At 39.0% G+C, this 21,945-nt stretch overlaps 1 protein-coding gene and 1 non-coding gene across 2 annotated transcripts; one reads left to right on the top strand and one right to left on the bottom strand.

Annotated features, from left to right (window-relative positions):
* Nucleotides 1–504: 504 nt before the first annotated feature.
* On the top strand, nucleotides 505–612 carry LOC114825697 (small nucleolar RNA R71). Its single transcript, XR_003774528.1, has one exon. It is a non-coding gene; the product is annotated as a small nucleolar RNA R71 (small nucleolar RNA).
* Nucleotides 613–3,900: 3,288 nt separating this feature from the next.
* On the bottom strand, nucleotides 3,901–17,403 carry LOC103437148 (uncharacterized). The gene is made up of 13 exons (XM_029104608.2): nucleotides 17,080–17,403; nucleotides 16,866–16,965; nucleotides 16,715–16,793; nucleotides 16,169–16,244; nucleotides 15,986–16,069; nucleotides 15,796–15,900; nucleotides 9,167–9,247; nucleotides 8,989–9,053; nucleotides 8,370–8,439; nucleotides 8,198–8,275; nucleotides 7,633–7,730; nucleotides 7,390–7,525; nucleotides 3,901–4,236 (listed from the first exon to the last, which is right to left on the bottom strand). The coding sequence occupies exons 1-13, from the start codon at nucleotides 17,131–17,133 to the stop codon at nucleotides 4,090–4,092; spliced, it is 1,173 nt and encodes a 390-aa protein (XP_028960441.2). The 5' UTR covers nucleotides 17,134–17,403; the 3' UTR covers nucleotides 3,901–4,089.
* Nucleotides 17,404–21,945: the final 4,542 nt, after the last annotated feature.

Below are 21,945 nucleotides of genomic sequence, written 5' to 3'. Positions count from 1 at the left end.
TAAATTTGGGTGATCTCTCCAACCCGGGTTATAAAAATTTGAATAAACATCATTTCTTTGCCTTGGATAATTGTTAACTGCATTAACTTGCTCTGCCACAAAATCTAGATATGCATTTCTCTGTGGACAACCCATAAAATCATGTGTAGGCTGGCTGCAAATTGCACAACAAGCTGCTGCAGGTTGCTGGACAACAACCTGCTGAATTGAAGCTGCCATTTTCTGCAAGATCATGTCGAATTTTGCATCAAAATTTTCTATTTTTCACTCAATCTTTTCAATTTGAGCAGATACATGTGGAGACCCCATGGACATTTCAAAAACGCCCCCATTTTGTGTTTCATCCCCTGCCCATTGTTGAGATTCAGGTGCCATATTGTCAAAAAATTGATAGGCTTCATGTGCATTTTTAGTTGAATATGAACCTCTTGATGAAGCATGAACATGATTTTTAGTGTTTGAGTTTAATCCTCTGAAAAATATGCCCATCTGTGTGTCTCTATCAATGCCTGCGTGAGGACACTTTCTGAATAACTCCTTAAAACGCTCCCATGCCTCGTGAAACTCTTCATTAGGCTTTTGGGCAAATGATAAAATTTGAGTTCTCATATCAAGAGTTTTAGAGGCGGGATAATATTTGTTAAGAAATTTGTCACTCATCTATGCCTAAGAAGTGATACTGGCAGATGGTAGCGTAAAAAGCCATGTTCTTGCCTTGTCCTTCAATGAATAAGGAAACAAACGAAGTTTGATTGATTCTGCAGTAAACCCCCTCACTATAATATTTCTGCACCCCATTAAAAACTCTGTGACATGCATATTAGGATCCTCATGAGCTAATCTATGAAAAGTAGGCAAACTCTCCAACATATGATGTCTAATTTCGAACGTATCGCCTTCCTTGTCTGGATATACAATGCAACTTGGTAACTCATTAGCACGGGCTATTAATGTATCCCTCAATGGATGCCCAGCAGCTGGTATGGCGAAAGCCATGATATCCTCGCTGTCCAAAAACCCAGAAAACAGATTTTTCAAAAAAGTGCCCTCCAACGATGGTTCCCACGCTAAAATCTGCTCCAAGCGCCTTTGTCGTAATATTCGTTCCGACTCTGGGTTGAATTCTAATAGCTGTTGATTTTGAGATCTAGTGCAGACCATGAACTAGAATTACCTAGATTGTGCGATCTGTATAAGAAAAAAAAACGAAAATTAACCTTTTAAAAAAAAAATATTTACAGCAATAATTAACAAAGAATTATGATTAACACAAATTGTTAACACAATCCCCGACGACGGCGCCAATTCTTGATAGGGATTAACCTACAAAAGTAGGGATAAAATCACACAAAATACTTGCAAGAGAACAAGGGTGTTGTAGTATAAATGGCTCAAGCAAGGTCGTTTCCGCAAGGATTATTTAAAACAATTTATGAGAAACCCAAATCCTAGTTAACTATTTAAAAACAAAGATGGGAAAATGGTGATTTAATAACCTAAATTAAGAGAAACAAAATTAATTAAAAAGGCTAAATAAAATTTGCAATTTTTAGAGAAAGAAAAAGGAAACAATTTTTTTTTTAACATTTCAAAATGAAAAAATACTAGGGTTCCGCCGTCACCCTAACAATCCTACATAGTTCTTCTAATTCCTTATGAATTACACATGCATATTTTGAAGGTTAGGTTTTTCTAAAATATGCCCTACTTGGAACCCCCAACATAGAACATATATCTAATCATGCAACCCGTCGGTGGCGTCCAGATCGAATATGAACATGCAAGACTCATTAAGTTTTGTGAAAACCTTTTGAAAAACCATATAACTCTTAAGACCTGTCGTCCATCCTAAATAGTTACACATGTTAACCACAAGAAGCCGTAGTCAACTTTAGGGACATCCCTCCACCAAAATTGCATCAAATTACTTTTCTAATTATCCTAATGGTCGCGAATCAATAAGACAAATAGATAGTTTAAAACACAGTGATTAACAATCCAAAACTTGCATGCATAAATTCATAAGAAAATTAAAAAGAGACTACATATTCTTGCTAAGGATCATGGCCTCACCCTAGCAAAAGGAAATTAGCTACGCATACTCATAATTAAAATCGACATAATTGTATTAAACTAGAAAAAGAATGAAAACACCTGAAAGTATAAGTCTTGAAAACTCTAAGCTCTTCCCAAAGTCTTCTCCCAAAAGTTGCATACTTTGAAGAGAAACCCTAGGTCTGCCAAAAGGCTTATTTATACTACTCTAAATAAAACCCTCCTAAATAAAAAGGTCTTAGAATAAGACTAGGAAACTAAATAAATTAAAATAAAATAGGAAACATAATCCTAAATTGACTTGATAAATTCACCTAGCAATCTGCACAGCCACGTTCTGGACCTATATCAGCTCTAAAACTGGCCCAAAATAGCTGGATTTAGAGCTTGGACTATTTTGAACACTTCTCCACAAGGCCACGAACCCATCTGAGGTCATCTTGGGCTCTAAAAACGCAATTTAAGTCCAGAAACCACACTTTTCAGCAACGCGCATTGCTCCTTCATTTAATCGCCAGAAAATAACCGCTTGGTAGGAAAATCCCAAATTTTGACATGAACAAGCCAAGAGACACACGAACGTCCTCCAATTAGAATTGCTCCAAAATTCATCCGTTTGATCATATTTTGCTCCAGATGAAGTCGAATATCCTATATTGAACATATAAAGGAAAGTATCAAAATTCTACCAAAATAATTACCAAATTATACTAAAAATAGGGTAAAATTTATAATATAATATTGACTCATCATTTCTCAGGCAATTCTTGTTGAAAAGCAACTTATTGCAATGATATCAGAAATCAACGTAGTTGATGGATCTGAGGGATGGTGGGTGGACATTGGCGCTTCTCGCCATGTTTGCTATGATCGTTCCGTTTTCAAGACCTATTATGGGGTTGAGGGAAGGAAGGTGTTGTTGGGTGATTCACACTCAACTGATGTTGCAGGTACTGGAAAGGTGGAGCTGAGGTTCACCTTTGGAAAAACCATGATACTAAAAGATGTGATGCACGCTCCAACGATAAGGAGCTTTCTTCTCAACAAGGCTGGATTCACTCAAACCATTGGAGCATATACGTATACTCTCACTAAAAATGGGATTTTTGTGGGAAAGGGATATGGTACTGATGGGATGTTTAAATTGAATGTTGATGAAATGTGTACTTCTATTTACATATTGTCTTCTTTTAATACTTGGCATGCTAGACTTTGTCATGTTAACAAACGCTTGGTTAAGAACATGAGTAACTTAGGTTTTTTACCTAACTTATCATTGAATGATTTTGAAAAATGTGAATATTGTAGTCAAGCTAAAATCACTAGAACTTCACATAAATCTGTCAATAAAGAATCTGAACCACTTGATTTAATTCATTCTGATATATGCAAATTTGATAGAGTGCTAACTAGAAATGGAAAACGTTATTTTATTACCTTTATTGATGATTGTTCGAATTACTATTTTGTCTATCTTAGGAAAAATAAAAGTGAAGCTATTTAACAAGTGTGTATAAGGAAAAAGGTAGGGAATTATCGTTAACATCAAACACGAATCTTTTGCTCCTCCCATTGGTATCAAATTAAATGGTAGAAACAACTATTTAATGTCACCAAAACGAGAGTATAGGTGACCACTTGAGCAACTATTGTTTTCATTTTTATCTACACCATTGGTCCTACGGAGATATTGCAATGTTGGCAAAATGTATCGAAACATTGAAGTTCGACAACTAAACAACCTGCAAAATGTACTAAATCCATCCATCCCCTCCCCTCGCGTCGCGGAGGCTAGGTTCATTCACGTGTATAACAATATTTACCGGCATTTATGAAAAGGGAACGGGGGTGTAACTTCACATTTTTATGATCAAATAAGTCTTTTTTGGTGAGATCAAGTGTTTTCGGGATAAAAGTAAAACAGTACAAGAGAGGAAAAGAGAAAGGGAAAGGAGAAACGAAAGCCAAACCGGTATTTCCCTCTTATTCCACGAAAGGCAAGATCCCCTTACCAACAGAAGAAAGCACTTGTCTTCATACATTTGGAGGTGGCCAAATCTTCTCAAATAACTCCTCAACTCGATTTGCTTGATTAGCATAACCATCCAGTCCGCTGGCAAGAAGTTCCACGGCTGCAGGTCCCACAGCTGATGCAAAGCTTAATTGATCCCACTTGATAAGCTGGACACATGGAAAAGATTAGTTATTAAACGTAAAAATGAAACACACTTTGATAGTCTGTTCAAATTATATTTTCCACCGGAGAGGTCTATCAGGTTGAACCAGTAACAATTAGACAGACATCTAACTGATATAGATTAGTCTAAACCCTTTCCAGAACTTAAATTCTAAAAACAGAATCACTATTTGGTTGAGCCTTGAGGAATTATTCCTGAAACCATGAGAAACTCCTTATTCACGCTATAACAAAAACACGTTCATGTGACCTGGTTTAAGCCTAAGCAATCCAATCGAAGAGAATAACCTCCTACGTGAAAGCAGAAAGCATGCGGCACACACACCAAGAGGAAGGGAACCAAGAAGTAGAAGCCAAAAACGTGAAGAGAATCACCAAACATATCACACACGTGATAATTCCTTCAACACCAGAGCAAAAGATTACTCACCACTTGGCACTTCTTGGGGTCCTGACATGTTCTAGGTCAAGTCTTGCCACCCATGAATCAATTACGGGAGTATTCTTGTTAAAGAATAAACCGCAGAGGTTGTAGCTCAAAAATTATTTTTAGGAACATGTTCCTGTTTGATTTGAAGCAAGAAAATCATTTTGGCACGCCTGGTGGGACATCTCTATCTCTCATCTTTTCCTCCATTTAAAAGAGCTAAACAATCCGCTAAAATCAATGGCTTCCCAAAAAAGTCGAGCCATTCCCGCAACCAAGGACAGGAACATGAGTGCTTCCACCACAAGCCTAGACTCTACCGGTGTTATCCTCAACTCAACATACTCCTCACCACTTCCACCTTAAGTCACAAAGCATGCACCAAAAGAATGGACTAGTCATCGATCTAGCTTTCTTGGGGGCAGATAAGCATGCCCTTGGAAAGAATTGGATGAGTTCCCATGAAAATAAGAAGGGTTTAAAGAACTCAAGGGAGCAATCACTCTCACCACTTCCAGACAATGAATTAAGAAGCATAGGGTCGTACCATGGATCACTTACTGATGATCAAATTAGTGAGTTTCCCATGATACCCTCGGTATCAATGGGAGGTTCAGATTCTATGGCTATGCAGTGTATGTTAACAGGAGTCATTTCTGTTGAAGAATAACTGGCCAAGAAGAAGTAGGTGATTGCTAAATTAGCAAATATGCTCAAGGAAAAAGGCATACAGATCACCTCACTTAGGAAAAAGCTAGAATTGCAAAAAACTGGAGAATATAGTCAAGAACCAGAGAAGTGTGTCATGACTCTGAATCCAGTGCTACATGACTCTGAAAAAGACATACAGATCACATCAAGAAACTAAACCTAGCAAGAAATTAAAGTTAAAGTTCGAGCCTGCCTCAAAGGTTCCTTATATGTCCCAACAAGAAATGAATACAAACACCATTAGGGCTCTGTACGGGGCTCCCTCTCAGGATACTCTGATGTATACCATGCATTACACGAGGAGGATAGATAGCTTGTGGTTTCCGATAGGACACCAGCCTCCAAAGTTCATGCAATTTTCAAGACATGAATACAAACACCATTAGGGCTCAGTACGGGGCTCCCTCTCAGGATACTCTGATGTATACCATGCATTACACGAGGAGGATGGATAGCTTGTTGATTCCGATAGGACACCAGCCTCCAAAGTTCATGCAATTCGACGGAAATGGCAACCCAAAACAACATATTGCTCATTTCATCAAAACTAGTAACAATGCTAGGACAGAAGGTGACCTTCTTGTAAAACAATTTACCTGTTCCTTGGAAAGGAATGCATTCAACTGGTTGGGGCCCAAATCTAAATCCTGCTTCTATAGCACTAGCCGTACCATGATGGTGCTTGCGAATATGAAATGGTGGGAGGATGAACTGGTCATGGATTACATCAAACGATGGTATTCGTTACGCATTAGTTGCAAACACATGTTTTCTTAAGTGTCAGCAGTTGAGATGTGCATGCAAGGTATGCATTGGGGATTACTCTACATCCTCCATGGGAATAAGCCACAGACCTTTGAGGAGCTAGCCACTCGTGCTCATGACAAGTAGTTGAGCATTGCCATCCATGGCGGGAAGAAATATTGTATCACCAACTTTTGAAAAGACAAGGTTTTCGGACATAAAATGGACAAATACACAAAGAAGCACTGACTATCACATCAATAGAGTTGTGGACACAATTGTCCTTCAAATCAAAACAAGAACGCGTGATAAAAAATAATTTGTGAAATCCAACCTTTGTGGTTATTCTTTTGCAAGAAAACCAAGAGGAAGGGTAACAAGAAGTAGAAGCCAAAGAGAGAAAGAAGGGGGGGGGGGGGAATAAGAGAGAGAAGAACTTCATGACGGAAAGAAGGAAAACTTAAAGCCAGAAAAGCCCTCTACCCAAACCAAACACAAAACACCCAAAAAGAAACCCCTTGTATTGTGTTCTTTATCAAGCTCACAGAGAATCACCAAGGACAACACACATGTGCCGATTCCTCTCACCAAAGCCAAAGATTACTACACTTTACACTTCTCATGGTCCTGACGGGTTCAAAATCAAGCCTCAAATTGAAGTAGGAAAATTGTGTCCATAATAGTGATATTCCTATATATGGGAAAGATGATGATGGTGGGTGTGCAACCATACATTGGTGATTCTAGAGGTTCAGAGGAATTCCATGTCGGAGTTCATTGTATTTCTAGTAGTTATAATAATGTCCGAGCTGTAGAGCTTTGTTTCCAAAATGAAAGACTTTAAAACATTAAGATACTGTCATGGGTAACTATGCATTCTCATCACCAATTGGCAAGGTTTATTAAAACTAACCGCTCAAGAAGAAAAGAGGTTCAAACAAAATATTTAATAGTTTTGCACACAGCATCCACTTCTCAAGGAAATAGAGTCGCTCATAAGTTTACCACTACTTTAACGGCATCATTTTGCCTTTGTCACATGAAACAAGAGACTGATATTGAAATACCAACAGGCAGCAGCACTACACACAACACGCAGGTGAACCTATTAACCTGATTCACCTTCGCTTCACGTATATTATAGAGGAACCTTGTATAATTCATTTCATTTCTTCGTGTACTACCCCCAACCAACAATTTAGAATGAGAAACTCCTGATGCTGAATAAATAAACCGAGCACATGAAGAAAGTTACCTCTTCTTCATTGAACTTGTAGGTGGCAGCAGTTTGTGGAGATAGCCTCCCGATGAAAGAGTACTTATCTTCAGGGGTAGTGACGGATTCTTTGAGTGATTGCAATACCTTCAGCGGTGCAATGATGTAGTCAACCCTGAACACATAACAGACAACATGAGAAGGAAGTTCATACCTTAATTTTTGTAAGAATTCGTAGCTATATAAAAAATACAAAATTAAAAGATGACTGATATAAATTACCCCAAGAGACTGAATAGATCCTGCTTATTACGAACTGCTGCTGCCATCAACTTTGATTTATGTCCATTTTTGTGAATGTAGTTATATGCCTTTGTGACCTGCAAAACCAGAAAACATCTTATTATTATATAGGAACAGTTTATGCTCAATATCTTCCTATATCAAAGCTCCACTGTCACATGAGTAATTCACAGCATAGCCAGAAATTAAAGCATCTAGAAGACTTCAATCAGTGATGGGGAAAGTGAGTCTGGGAACTAAGCTTCAGTGACTCAATATCTTGTGATTGAGCTACCATCAACCTGTTTCAATCAGTGATGGGCCGAAGACCTGCTAGCAAAGGAATGCATCCAACAGTGTTCTGTCTCATTGGTCTTTGAACAAATTCTTTAAGCTCATTACCAACTGGTTGTCAGATTTTGGGATATGAAACTTTAAATTGAAAAACAAAAACTACCAGTTTATATTTGGTAATCATATAGAGGTCAAAAATCAAAATTTATACTATAGTTTTCTTTAAAAATAAAATAAAAATAAACCACAACATGAGAACTTTCCAACTTACCAAGGCTAACCCAGGATCCTCCCCTCTTTTGAGAGCAGCTTCTATCTCAGGGTCACCAGAATGGTTGCGAGACCAATCCTGAAGGATAAATTTGACCTTTAGAAACTTAGATAAACTGAAGTTGAACTTAAAAAAAAAAAACATTCCATTATACAATGTGGCAGAACATTACCCTAAGACGACCAACAAAAATCTGGATAACAGAAGCGCCAGCTTGGGCTGCAGCTGCAGCTTGAGCAAAGCTGAAGAAAAATGACCAAACTGTCAACAAACACAAGAATTAAAATTGAATTCATCTTAGAAGGCCGTGGTGTGGTGTGTCTTCTACGAGCAAGGGTAATGGCAAAGTCGCAAAGCAGCATTCTGATTTTTTTTTCACCATCAAAACCTAATAGCTTCTGCTACAGGATTATAGATTGACATTCATGCATTTTTTATTGCCACAACAAGAAAACATGTAATCCACATAATACCAATAATGGCTCCTCTAGATATCACCCAGATCATGGTTCTGGAACCATTTTCAACACATAAGCAAGCTATCTTGTCTCCCGACCAAAGAGGAAGAGGGAGAGGGAGAAAGGGAAGGAGGGGTAGCATGAATAATTATCTCCACTAAAACGTAAAACTCGGGCCCTTATAGAAGTTGGGGCAACATCAAACATCATATTTCAAACTGGTTTTTCAAGCATATATGAAGAATAGTAAGATCATGTATTCCTTTGCATTATACAATCAATTGTTTCAAACAGGTTTATCAAGCTTACACCAATTAATTGTAAGAAGCTTACCTGTACACAAATGTCAAATGTGTCTGTATGCCCTCAGATTCCAGTAATCTTGAAGCCTCTATTCCCTGTACATAAACCCAACAACCAATGAAACAAAATGAAGCAAAACAATCATGGCCTTATTGTATCAAATCAACACAGAATATTCACTGCACTTGTAATTTTATCTGACACTCACTTGCCAAGTTGAAGGAATTTTGAACAGCAAACGCTCAGGAGGAACATTAACTTGATTGTACAACTTCAGCAAGTCATGCACCTGCATATATACATACCAATTGTAACAGACTGCAACGAAAAGATAGAAAATAGCATAATGATGTCATAGTAGAAGCCTTTGGATAATAAGCAAAAAAAAACAACAACAACAACAACAAAGCCTTTTCCCACTAAGTGGGGTCGGCTATATGAATCCTAGAACGCCATTGCGCTCGGTTTTGTGTCATGTCCTCCGTTCGATCCAAGTACTCTAAGTCTTTTCTTAGAATCTCTTCTAAAGTTTTCCTAGGTCTTCCTCTACCCCTTCGGCCCTGAACCTCTGTCCCGTAGTCACATCTTCGAACCGGAGCGTCAGTCGGCCTTCTTTGCCCATGTCCAAATCACCGGAACCGATTTTCTCTCATCTTTCCTTCAATTTCGGCTACTCCTACTTTACCTCGGATATCCTCATGCCCAATCTTATCCTTTCTCGTGTGCCCACACATCCCACGAAGCATCCTCATCTCCGCTACACCCATTTTGTGTACGTGTTGATGCTTCACCGTCCAACATTCTGTGCCATACAACATCGTTGGCCTTATTGTCGTCCTATAAAATTTTCCCTTAAGCTTCAGTGGCCTACGACGGTCACATAACACGCCGGATGCACTCTTACACTTCATCCGTCCAGGTCGTATTCTATGGTTGAGATCTCCATCTAATTCTCCGTTCTCTTGCAAGATAGATCCTAGGCAGCAAAAACGGTCGCTTTTTGTGATCTTCGCTAGATTGCTCCGGTCATTAGTGTGGATAAGTATATAAATGAATAGAGATAGGAAAGCAAACACAAGATGTACGTGGTTCACCCAGATTGGCTACGTCCACGGAATAGAAGAGTTCTCATTAATTGTGAAGGGTTTACACAAGTACATAGGTTCAAGCTCTCCTTTAGTGAGTACAAGTGAATGATTTAGTACAAATGACATTAGGAAATATTGTGAGAGAATGATCTCGTAATCACGAAACTTCTAAGTATCGGAGTGTGGTATCGTCTTGACTTGCCTTATCTGTCTCATAGGTAGATGTGGCATCTTCTCTGGAAGTACTCTTCCTCCATCCAGGGGTGGTATCTTTAACTGGTGGAGATGCACAAGGTAATGTATCAATTTCACTTGAAGCTTACTTGTAGTTTCAGGCTTGGTCAAGCGCAATACAAACCATGTAGTAGGAGTCTCCCAAGTCGCCGAGCTAGGGGATCTGCTGAAAGAGGTGACAGACAAGGTAAGCAATCAGAGCTCCGGCTGATTGTTCACCTTCTCCCCATCTTGCAGCAGCATGAAGGATAAAGAGAAGAAAGATGAGAAGAGATGATATGGGATACTTTTGCTTTTGAAGAAGTAACTTTCCACAGGCTTATTCTTGAACTGAGCTGGAGGGTTTTCTGGTTTCCTCCAGAGCCGACTGAAGAATTTGAGGGTCAAAACAAGTCCATCAAATCTAGAGTACGTTCGACCCTGCTGATATGGGATACTTTTGCTTTTGACAGAGTAATGGATGTATCGGCACGTGTGCTGTTACGCTTGTCTCCACATGCTTCCTTGTATCCTTCGCACTTGCCCTATCTGTTCCTCAAGCAGATGCGGTATCTTCCCTGGAAACATAAGATGTTGAAGATGAGTACTCGAGAGCAATGCCAGGTAAGTAATCAGGTAAGGGGTTCCAGGCAGTCAGTTCCTGGCTGGAAGCTTGATTCCAAGTGCTGACTGATTGCTCTCTTTCTCCTTGTCTTGCAGGTAACAACAAGGCCAAAGGAAAAGACAGGGAAAAAGCATGATATGGGATACTCTTGCTTTTAACCCTGATGATATGAGATATTCTTGCTCTAGTATAGCTTGTTTGCAAAGGTATTATCGGGGGGAAAGAAAGCTGAATATTTCGAAAGGCTTCGTTGGGAGTGCCCTCTCAAATATGAGGAAGGGTTGAACATTTTTGCAGGTCTGCCTGTCCGTTGGGGATGGAGGTCGACATATATAGGAGTCTCCCTAACAACAAGTAGTAATGCTATTCCTTTACCCTGCTTGGTCATAGCACGGTAGTGGGAGCTGCCAGCTTCACATGTTTTAACTCTGTCAGAGCACTTTGAAAAAGTGGTTTGTGCTCTCGAGAAGTCTTCGACAGAATGCCCATAATTTCCGCAAAGCTGAGTGTGCGTGTGACAGGTGCTGACAAGGCTAGAAAAGTAGGTGCCTCTTCGATTTCTGAGATCGGCCCTCGTGGTCTCTGAGCAGCCCAGCTTTTGAGAAAGCGAGCGTCTCTTCGATTGATTCGGAGAACGATGCATCTTCGATTTTTAAGAAAGCAATCATGATGGGGGTCTGGCTCTCGAGATTCGGGGAGCAGTGTCACTTCGATTTTTGAGAAAGTAATCATGTTGGGAGTCTGGCTCTCGAGATTCGGAGGGCGGTGCCTCTTCGATTTTGGAGCAAGCAATCTTGTTGGGAGTGTTTTCTCGAATGTGAGTAAAGGTTGGGCATGTTTGCTAGTCTACCTTGCCACGAAGCACAGAGGTTGACACACAGGGATTTTCCAATTATCCAGCAATGGTACTGTTCCTTTACCCTCTCTTCGATTTTTGAGAAAGTAGTCATGTTAGGAGTCTGGCTCTCGAGATTCGGAGGACGGTGCCTCTTCGATTTTGGAGCAAGCAATCTTATTGGTAGTGTTTTCTCGAGTGTGAGTAAAGGTTGGGCATGTTTACTAGTCTACCTTGCCATGAAGCACAGAGGTTGACACACAGGGACTTTCCAATTATCCAGCAGTGGTACTGTTCCTTTACCCTTGTGGGTAATAATATGGTAGCTAGACCTTCAAAATTTATGGGTCTAAACTTTGTTAGTGCTGTTTCTTTGCTATTCTTTTACCTTTCTTGGTCAGAGCGATGTAATGGGAGCTGCAAGCTTTACGTGCTCAATTTTGGCAGAGAACTTTGGCAAAGTTATCTGTGGTACCCATGAGCTAGTGTTGCGTGTGGGAAGTGGGTGATTGAACAGTAAGATTCATGTGTTTTCTACTTCCTCAGAAGTCTTCGACAGAATGCCCATTATTTCCGCAAAGCTGAGTGTGCGTGTGACAGGTGCTGACAAGGCTGGAAAAGTAGGTGCCTCTTCGATTTCTGAGATCGGCCCTCGTGGTCTCTGAGGAGCCCAGCTTTTGAGAAAGCGAGCGCCTCTTCGATTTCTGAGATCGGCCTTCGTGGTCTTTGAGCAGCCTAACTTTTGAGAAAGCAAACGCCTCTTCGATTTCTGAGATCAACCCTCGTGGTCTCTAAGCAGCCCAGCTTTTGAGAAAGCAAACGCCTCTTCGATTTCTGAGCAGGCGCCTCTTCGATTTCTGAAGATCCGTCGAGTGCAGATTTTTATAGGGGCTGGCATTAAGTTCCAAAGCACACTTGAAATCTCCACCAGTAGAAGCTCCATTCTTGCACTTCTAAGATCTTGATTTGTCCAACCTCTTCTCTCTTCAACACCTTTGAAAATGTCTGGCCCCTCCGACCGTCGTTTTGACTTGAACCTTGTTGAAGAGGCAGCCCCGCCTTCTCCAGACAACATATGGCGCCCATCCTTCGTCTCCCCTACTGGTCCTCTTACCGTTGGGGATTCCGTGATGAAGAATGATATGACTGCTGCGGTGGTGGCCAGGAACCTTCTCACTCCCAAAGATAACAGACTACTTTCCAAACGGTCTGATGAGTTAGCTGTTAAGGATTCGCTGGCTCTCAGTGTTCAGTGTGCAGGTTCTGTGTCTAATATGGCCCAACGCCTATTTGCTCGAACCCGCCAAGTTGAATCATTGGCGGCTGAGGTGATGAGTCTCAAACAGGAGATTAGAGGGCTCAAGCATGAGAATAAACAGTTGCACCGGCTCGCACATGACTATGCTACAAACATGAAGAGGAAGCTTGACCAGATGAAGGAAACTGATGGTCAGGTTTTACTTGATCATCAGAGATTTGTGGGTTTGTTCCAAAGGCATTTATTGCCTTCGTCTTCTGGGGCTGTACCGCGTAATGAAGCTCCAAATAATCAACCTCTGATGCCTCCTCCTTCTAGGGTTCTGTCCAGTACTGAGGTTCCGAATGATCCCCCTCCGGTGCCTTCTCTTTCTGGGGCTCTACCGACTGCTGAGACTTCTCCTAAGCAACCCTTGTGAAGGCTCCCTCTTGTTTGTTTATTTTGACTCATGTATATGTACACATTTGTAGCTTATCGGGGATATCAATAAATAAGTTTTCCTTCATTTCAACGTATTGTGTTAAATACACCAAAACCTTCTTCGCTAAGTTCTTTGAATTTTCTTTTGTTGAAGCTTGTATGTTGAAGCTTTCTGAGTGGAGCATGTAGGTTGGGGTAGTGTTCCCTTAATTTCCCGAGTGAGGAAAACTTCTCGATTGGAGACTTGGAAAATCCAAGTCACTGAGTGGGATCGGCTATATGAATCTTAGAACGCCATTGTGCTCGGTCCTGTGTCATGTCCTTCGTTAGATCCAAGTACTCTAAGTCTTTTCTTAGAGTCTCTTCCAAAGTTTTCCTAGGTCTTCCTCTACCCCTTCGGCCCTGAACCTCTGTCCCATAGTCGCATCTTCTAATCGGAGCGTCAGTAGGCCTTCGTTGCACATGTCCTAACCACCGTAACCGATTTTCTCTCATCTTGCCTTCAATTTCGGCTACTCCTACTTTACCCCGGATATCCTCATTCTTAATCTTATCCTTTCTCGTGTGCCCACACATCCAACGCAGCATCCTCATCTCCGCTACACCCATTTTGTGTATGTGTTGATGCTTCACCGCCCAACATTCTGTGCCATACAGCATCGCTGGCCTTATTGCCGTCCTATAAAATTTTCCCTTGAGCTTCAGTGGCATACGGCGGTCACACAACACACCGGATGCACTCTTCCACTTCATCCATCCAGCTTGTATTCTATGGTTGAGATCTCCATCTAATTCTCCGTTCTTTTGCAAGATAGATCCTAGGTAACGAAAACGGTCGCTCTTTGGTATTTCTTGATCTCCGATCCTCACCCCTAACTCGTTTTGGCCTCCATTTGCACTGAACTTGCACTCCATATATTCTGTCTTTGATCGGCTTAGGCGAAGACCTTTAGATTCCAACACTTCTCTCCAAAGGTTAAGCTTTGCATTTACCCCTTCCTGAGTTTCATCTATCAACACTATATCGTCTGCGAAAAGCATACACCAAGGAATATCATCTTGAATATGTCCTGTTAACTCATCCATTACCAACGCAAAAAGGTAAGGACTTAAGGATGAGCCTTGATGTAATCCTACAGTTATGGGAAAGCTTTCGGTTTGTCCTTCATGAGTTCTTACGGCAGTCTTTGCTCCTTCATACATATCCTTTATAGCTTGGATATATGCTACTCGTACTCCTTTCTTCTCTAAAATCCTCCAAAGAATGTCTCTTGGGACCCTATCATACGCTTTTTCCAAATCTATAAAGACCATGTGTAAATCCTTTTTCCCATCTCTATATCTTTCCATCAATCTTCGTAAGAGATAGATTGCCTCCATGGTTGAGCGCCCTGGCATGAACCCGAATTGGTTGTCCGAAACCCGTGTCTCTTGCCTCAATCTATGCTCAATGACTCTCTCCCAGAGCTTCATTGTATGACTCATTAGCTTAATACCCCTATAGTTCATGCAATTTTGTACGTCACCCTTATTCTTGTAGATAGGCACCAAAGTGCTCGTTCGCCACTCATTTGGCATCTTCTTCGTTTTCAAAATCCTATTGAAAAGGTCAGTGAGCCATGTTATACCTGTCTCTCCCAAAACTTTCCACACTTCGATTGGTATATCGTCTGGGCCTACTGCTTTTCTATGCTTCATCTTCTTCAAAGCTACAACCACTTCTTCCTTCCGGATTCTACGGTAAAAAGAGTAGTTTCTACACTCTTCTGAGTTACTCAACTCCCCTAAAGAAGCACTCCTTTCATGTCCTTCATTGAAAAGATTATGAACCTTTGGACTCTCACACATTTTATCCTCTAATCACTAGAAAAGTTTGTTTTCAGGAGAACAGTGGTTTGCAACGAAAAAGTCACCAATTGTAACAGACTGCAACAAAAAGATAGAAAATAGCATAATGATGTCATAGTAGAAGCCTTTGGATAATAAGCAAAAAAAAAACATTGGCACTTAAAGTAACAAAGTGCACAACCATAAGAAAATGCAACAAAATTTCAGTATCGCATTCCTCTCACACATTTTATCCTCTAATCACTAGAAAAGTTTGTTTTCAGGAGAACAGTGGTTTGCAATGAAAAAGTCATCTCGTTACAAACTATCAAATCTATACATTTTATATAAGGTCTGAAACTTCAATGCAAAACATTGCACCAACCATTATCATTAACAAGTCATATAGCTGCCCTAAAAACAACTAAGAATGAGCTGAATGCATACACAGTTAAGATAGAAACCAAAAAATTAAAATTGAACATCCGCAATTAATTAAGCAATATGATTAATTTCCCAATAATGTGTTAGTCGAAAATAATAGATTGAACCACCAGAAAGAAAGGATTACCTTTCTGATAATTCCATGCGTGTCATAAGCAAGACGAGCATCCACCTCAGTAGACACTCGGCCAGGAACTAGTTTTGCCAAATCACCACCAACATTCACTAAAGCCTACACACCCAGAACTAAATTTAAAATCCTATGTTCAATCTAACAAGGCATATGCATACAAATGAATAAGATGGAGAAAACCAACCTTGTTGAAGAAACATGACAATCTCACGTCGGAGTTTTCATGCAGATTACACTCCGAATCTGCCAGCGCCATATCCACGGCATTCTACACCAAAGAAAAATAAATCAGAATATACGACACATCTTCCCATATTAGCATTAAAAAGTAACTTGAAGTTCTCTAATTTTCCAGTTAAATGCTTACTCTAAAGATTGTATCGGGGAGGCTACATATACCCAAGAGTAGAGAAGAGCTCACGGTTGCAGCAGTTGGAGGAAACCTATTGACAAACAATCAGCAAAAAGCCAAAATATTCAAAAACATAAAAATCAAAAGAAGAAAATCATTCATGTAATTTATCTTGCGAAAGATAATGGTTATGTATGATCAATTCGAAACGACATTATCATGAATTCAACAAAGTATCCAATTCATAATTTATACACCATGATCATCAAATTTTCAAATTCCACTTCGTTTTTATTTAAGGAAAGCTTAGAAGAAAACCTAAAATTAATTATAGATCTCTCAAAGCCACTTAGTATGTGGTCTAGTGGTATTCCTCTTCAATTGATGTCTTAGGTTCGATTCTCGTCAAAGACGAAACCAGATTATTAGGTTCAATTCACGCCAAAGGCGAATTTGAACCATATCATTGCTAGCCCATTGTGAGGCTTAACCCACTCTCCCACCCCCTTTAATATAGATAATATCGCTCGTTTAAAAATAATAATAACAATTATTACAGACCTCTCGAAGTCATCGAAAATCACGGTGTCAGGAACGATCTCGCTGTAGCTAGAAACGGAATCCAATTCAGTGGTTGAACCTGAAAATCCAATTAATTCAACAACAAAAGAAAATGGAAAGCTGAGGAGTGAGAGCAGTGAGCGAGACTAACCGGTGTCGAGAGTGGAAGCGCGAATGAGAGGAAAGGATCGCTGCAAGGTGAAGTGTAAATTGGAAGGTGGGGATCCATTGGAGAACCTCAGCCTCGTCCCCTGCCGTGATTTAATTTTACAGTTCGTACAGTAGTTAGTCAGCTAGCAGTAAGAAAATCTGAGAGTCTAGAGAGAGAGAGCAGAGAGAGAAAGTGCGGAGTTGGTGGAGTTTACCTGGAACGAGGAGGAGACGGCTGAGAAGGGCGGAGATTGCAAAGAGATTGTCATTTTTTTTGGTTTTGGTTTTGCAGAAATCGGTTGGAGTTGGAAGTCACTTGGGCGGAGGATCAACGGTTCTTCCTCTTATATGGACAGAAAATTTGATGTAGGTGAGAATAACGAGGAAGGATAATACACTCTAGACGCTGAGCAGATGGAGACGTGTTCTTGTATTGTAATCTCCGCTACACAAATATTAATATGGGATTTTTATATAGGCGCGTTTTGAATTTTTTAGATCAAACATTTATGTTTTTTTAGTGGTTTGATTAAACTTTTATTGTCATAATTTTGGTGTTATATGCATATTATATTGTAACAAATTTCCTATAATCTAGCCTTTTAATTGCATTCTAATTAGAGGTAATTGTGTAAAAAAAAAAAGGGTTAGATTCAATTTATTTTCACAATACTTCTACAATTTAACAATAATTATCTACTATTAAGATATTTTCTTTTCAAAATAGTTTAAAATATTTTTAAATTCCCCAAAATCAAATGTACCGAAATAAGTTTTTCTTTTAGTATGTTAAGTAAAAATAGCATTGAGAATAATATAAACGTACCAATACACAATATGTACAAAATAAAACGTACCAAAATAAAAATAATGTATCAATATTAACAATATGTATCAAATCAAACGTACTAAAATTGCAAATAAATATACCAGTTAATAATTTTTGTAAATTCAAACATACCCACAGATAATATATATGTAATGTATGGTACCTAATAATAATTCGTCAACAACTATACTTAAAAAAATAGCAAAAAAAACCTAATTTCACAAAAAAAATTGAAAAAAAAAATACACAGAGCTTTTATGTTGATCACCAACTATTTGAAAAAAAAAATCCATTTGGAAAAAGAAATAATATTAAATGTTTGCATAACAAAAAAAAAACTATGATCGAAAAAACATATTTAGAAGAAGAGAAAATATAATTTAATTACTAATATCCACTAAACAAGGAAAAGTGCATTATGATGATAAAATGATAAATTCAAATATTATTTTATTTTAAAAAATAGAGATGACTATTGGTCAAAACACTTTAATCAAATTTTAAGAAGGCACATGTTTAATTTAAATAATATAGAAAAACTATAAGGGATTCCAATTTTTCCTATTAATTTTTTTATATTTATTTTATAAATATTACATTTATCATCTATTTGTACCATTATTTATACATTTCTCTAATAAAAGTGGACCCGCCACCATGCTATCATCACCAACCTCCAAAACAAGCACTGAGGTACCACTACCACCCCTAGACTCACGCACGCCAAGTTCTGCGGAGAAAGGATTGAATTGGTGAGTTGCCTGGCCCTCTTGACCCAGTACGGCGACGAGGACGACGGATTTGAGTGATCGTGGTGGAGAATTTCACATCATCTCATCCAACCCCACCACCTGTTTAAAAATCTGGCCGTTTTGCTCCGTCTTGCTCAAAATTCACCAACTTCGCAGCCATTTTTGTACATAAAACATCCAACTTTGCCTCAAAATCATCCAACTTTGTGATTTCCCAATGTATAGTCTGTAGCAGGTCATCCGGAGACACTTTCTCAATCGTTCGATGATATTTGACGGTCACATTTCGTTGGGCACAAAAGCCCAATGATAGGAGCATATTTATATTTTATTTCTTTGCATTTATTTAGTTAATTTTCATTTGTTACAGTAATTTTAATTATTTTCGTTTTATTGTAAATCTAATTGGTAAAGTTGATAATTAGAGATCAAATGAAACAACTAGAAGCAATTTTGGACTTTGGATTGGACAACATATGGCTCGATGATTTTGGAGTTTAAAAGGTGTTAAACATGTGTTAAGATTTGGAGGAATTAAAGTTGATGCTTGGAAGACAAGATATTGTACAAGTAAGAAGAGTCATAGTTGGAGTGAAACATTATCATATCATATCTTATCTTATCTTCAGCTGCAAGAATGAGTCCCAATCACATTCCAACACTTTCCAACTTATAGTTGCAATGAGAACAAGAACAAACAGATTGCAATGAGAGAGAGGGGATGATAAAAATGAACAATCTGAGATGTGGATAAGGTATAAAAATGAAACAATATTAAAGAGATAAAGCAACAAAAAATGGCCAAGTTGCATATATATAGGTTTCGTTTGGTTGTCAAATTCCAAAGAGCATGACTTACTGATTCTGCAGCAGATCAACGTTGAGACAATTTGCATGTCTGCATATATTTCTTTGTCCTAATGAGTTGGAATTCAATGACAACATGCAATCAAATTTTTCTAGTTTTATGATCCAGCTGTTGTATGCAGAACCGAAGGAGTTTTTGTTTTCATGTCCCTCAGAAAACATTTTCTTTATTTTTTTTATTTTTTTAAATTTTTAAAAAAAAATTTTATGAACAAACGATATTATCTACACTAAAAGAGTGGCAGGTAAGCTAAGCCTTACAATGGGCTAGCAATAATATGATTCAAATTTGTTTTTGGTGAGAATCGAACTTAACCTCTCACTTACCAGTGAAGAGGAATACCATTAAATCGTAGTACTAAATGGTCTCAAAAAACCCTTTTAAAATTAAGAGTTAAAGTTAATTGAAGCGATGATCTACGACATAAAAATTTGTGGTTATTAGTCCTTCAACTTATTACAATATGCTGTTAGAATTTCCATACGTTATTTTTTCCTATAAATCCTTTATGGATTAAATTTTTAATGATGTCAGTCAAAAAGATCATTGCACTACATTGTGACAAGTTACTAATACTCATAACTTTTGAATTTAGAGACTAAAACTCCAATTAAACTAAAGTTCAAGAATCAATGCTCCAATTATAATGTGACAAACTAATCTAGTAGGAACCTCCAACCAAGTAGAATTGGCTAAAATTCCTCCCAACAAGTAGATGTAAGAGTGGGCACTTGGAACCAAAACACGAATTAAATGGAACTGCACCGAACAGTTTGGTTTTTGCTGTTTTAAAATGTTTTTTTTTTAACATCTAAAACCACACTGTGACGGCCCATCCCAATTTATTATATAATTTACTCCCTGAGTATGTAAAGTGACGAATATACCATCGTTGGCTTAGTGCCGTGGATGTACATAAGCAATTTTAAATTATTATTTCTGCCGTCGTAATTAAATTATACTCGACGTCACGAATGCGTTGACGCGAGTTAGACTCGAATCGGAGTCGTAACGAAAACTTACGATTATTTGAATACGTAAATGGGTAAATAGCATTGTATTTTTCCTTGGATGTTTACCTTTACGTGCATCCTTTACCCAATCATTTTAGTTCCCGTGTTCTTGAGCCCAATCAAATATGTGGCCCTATTGTTTTTGGACCAATTAAAACTGGCCTTCTCTTTCTCTTCTGCTTAATCACGTACGCGCACACACACATACACTCTCATTCTCTCTCATTCTCGACTCTTCTCCCTTCTTCTTCCTTTGCACCGTGACACACCCACACCCAAACCCATCAAAACCTCACAGATCGAGCGTGAGCTTTACATCATCGTGTTCCCCATGGCCTCACGATCCTAGTGATACCATTTGATCAACGAATGGACGATGGGAACTCGAAAACCAGAAGTTCTAGCGAGGAGCCAAGTTTACTCTGATGGGATCCCAGCGAGGTTAAGAAGTTTTAGGACTTGGAAAGGTATCCACTCAACTTCCTTAACACTATGGAGTAGTTTTGGAGTGGAGTTGACGTCAGAATAAGCAAGTTCAAGAGGGTGTAGAGTTGGCTAGATTTTCCAAGGAATTTTTCGATCATTTTTCGTTGGATTTTGGACTTCTAATAGGTACGAATGTGTTCTACTCTTCAAGACCTTCAAATCTATATAAATTTCATGGAATTTGGTTAAGAATTGAAGTAGATATAAGCTTTTGAAAATTTTCCAAAAATCGGCGAGAGCAGATGACAGCCGGCAGCGGAGACCGGCGAGTGACCAGAGAAGAAGAAGGTATATTCCGTTAACTTTAACGGAATATTTTAACGGCGTTAGATAACGCCGTTACTATTTAACGGAATATTTCGCCTATTTTGACGAAATATTCCCAACACCGTTAGGGTTTCCGTCGGTGTGCCGTGCATGTGCCTGAACGTGGCAAGCACGTGTGGCCATGCCTTGACCGGCGCATGAGGGCTCGTCCATTGTCCAAAAATCTTTCTGAAAATTTTTGTGGGTTCGTATCGTCGAGTAGTTCACGTTCATATATTCAAACCTTTCATTTAAGCAAGCTATGAGAAGTTAATCCTAGATTTTGTATATGTGCTAATTAATTAACGTAAAAATAGTTGTATCACATATAGGTGAGATGTACCCGAAGGACGAGCGTGGACAAGCCAGATTAGGGGGCTACGATCATGCTACTTATCAATGAGTGGGCATTTGCTTTATATATATATATATATACACACACACACATACGTATATGCTTTACAGTTTCCAGAAAATGTTTTAAAATGAATTATGCCTTGAATGCCATGTCAAGTATGCATTATATTTATACACATTGCATTGTTATGAATTCAATTACATTGAATGATGCTACGGAGGCCCAGGTAAGCTCCAGGTGAGTTAGTATATGGTTGAGATGGTTGCCTTACATTGGTATGCATAAATGCCTTTAGAGCTCATCATCCCTGCACCCTGATGTTAGTGCTCCCGCCCCGGGCCAAGGCACAATCTTTCACATGATTGTTCACCTCCCGCATCGCATGCTCACCTTGGATCCAAGTCTGGTGTCAGCCTGTCGTACATACCACAATAGGTATTTCTGACCAGTAGGTGACCACCGATTTATC

The sequence above is a fragment of the Malus domestica genome, chromosome 06 (assembly GCF_042453785.1).
Source record: "Malus domestica chromosome 06, GDT2T_hap1".
NCBI classification, from domain to species: Eukaryota; Viridiplantae; Streptophyta; class Magnoliopsida; order Rosales; family Rosaceae; genus Malus; species Malus domestica.
This window is presented reverse-complemented; position numbering and strand designations above follow the sequence as displayed.

Bases quoted from the DNA above. Each gene is read 5' to 3' on its own strand.
- LOC103437148 (XM_029104608.2), bottom strand. From the start codon at position 17,133: ATGACAATCTCTTTGCAATCTCCGCCCTTCTCAGCCGTCTCCTCCTCG. The intron at 16,794-16,865 runs GTTAGTCTCGCT...TTGGATTTTCAG, and splicing joins CGCTTCCACTCTCGACACCG to GTTCAACCACTGAATTGGAT. The intron at 7,731-8,197 runs GTAAGTTGGAAA...CTGGTTTTGCAG, and splicing joins AGGATCCTGGGTTAGCCTTG to GTCACAAAGGCATATAACTA.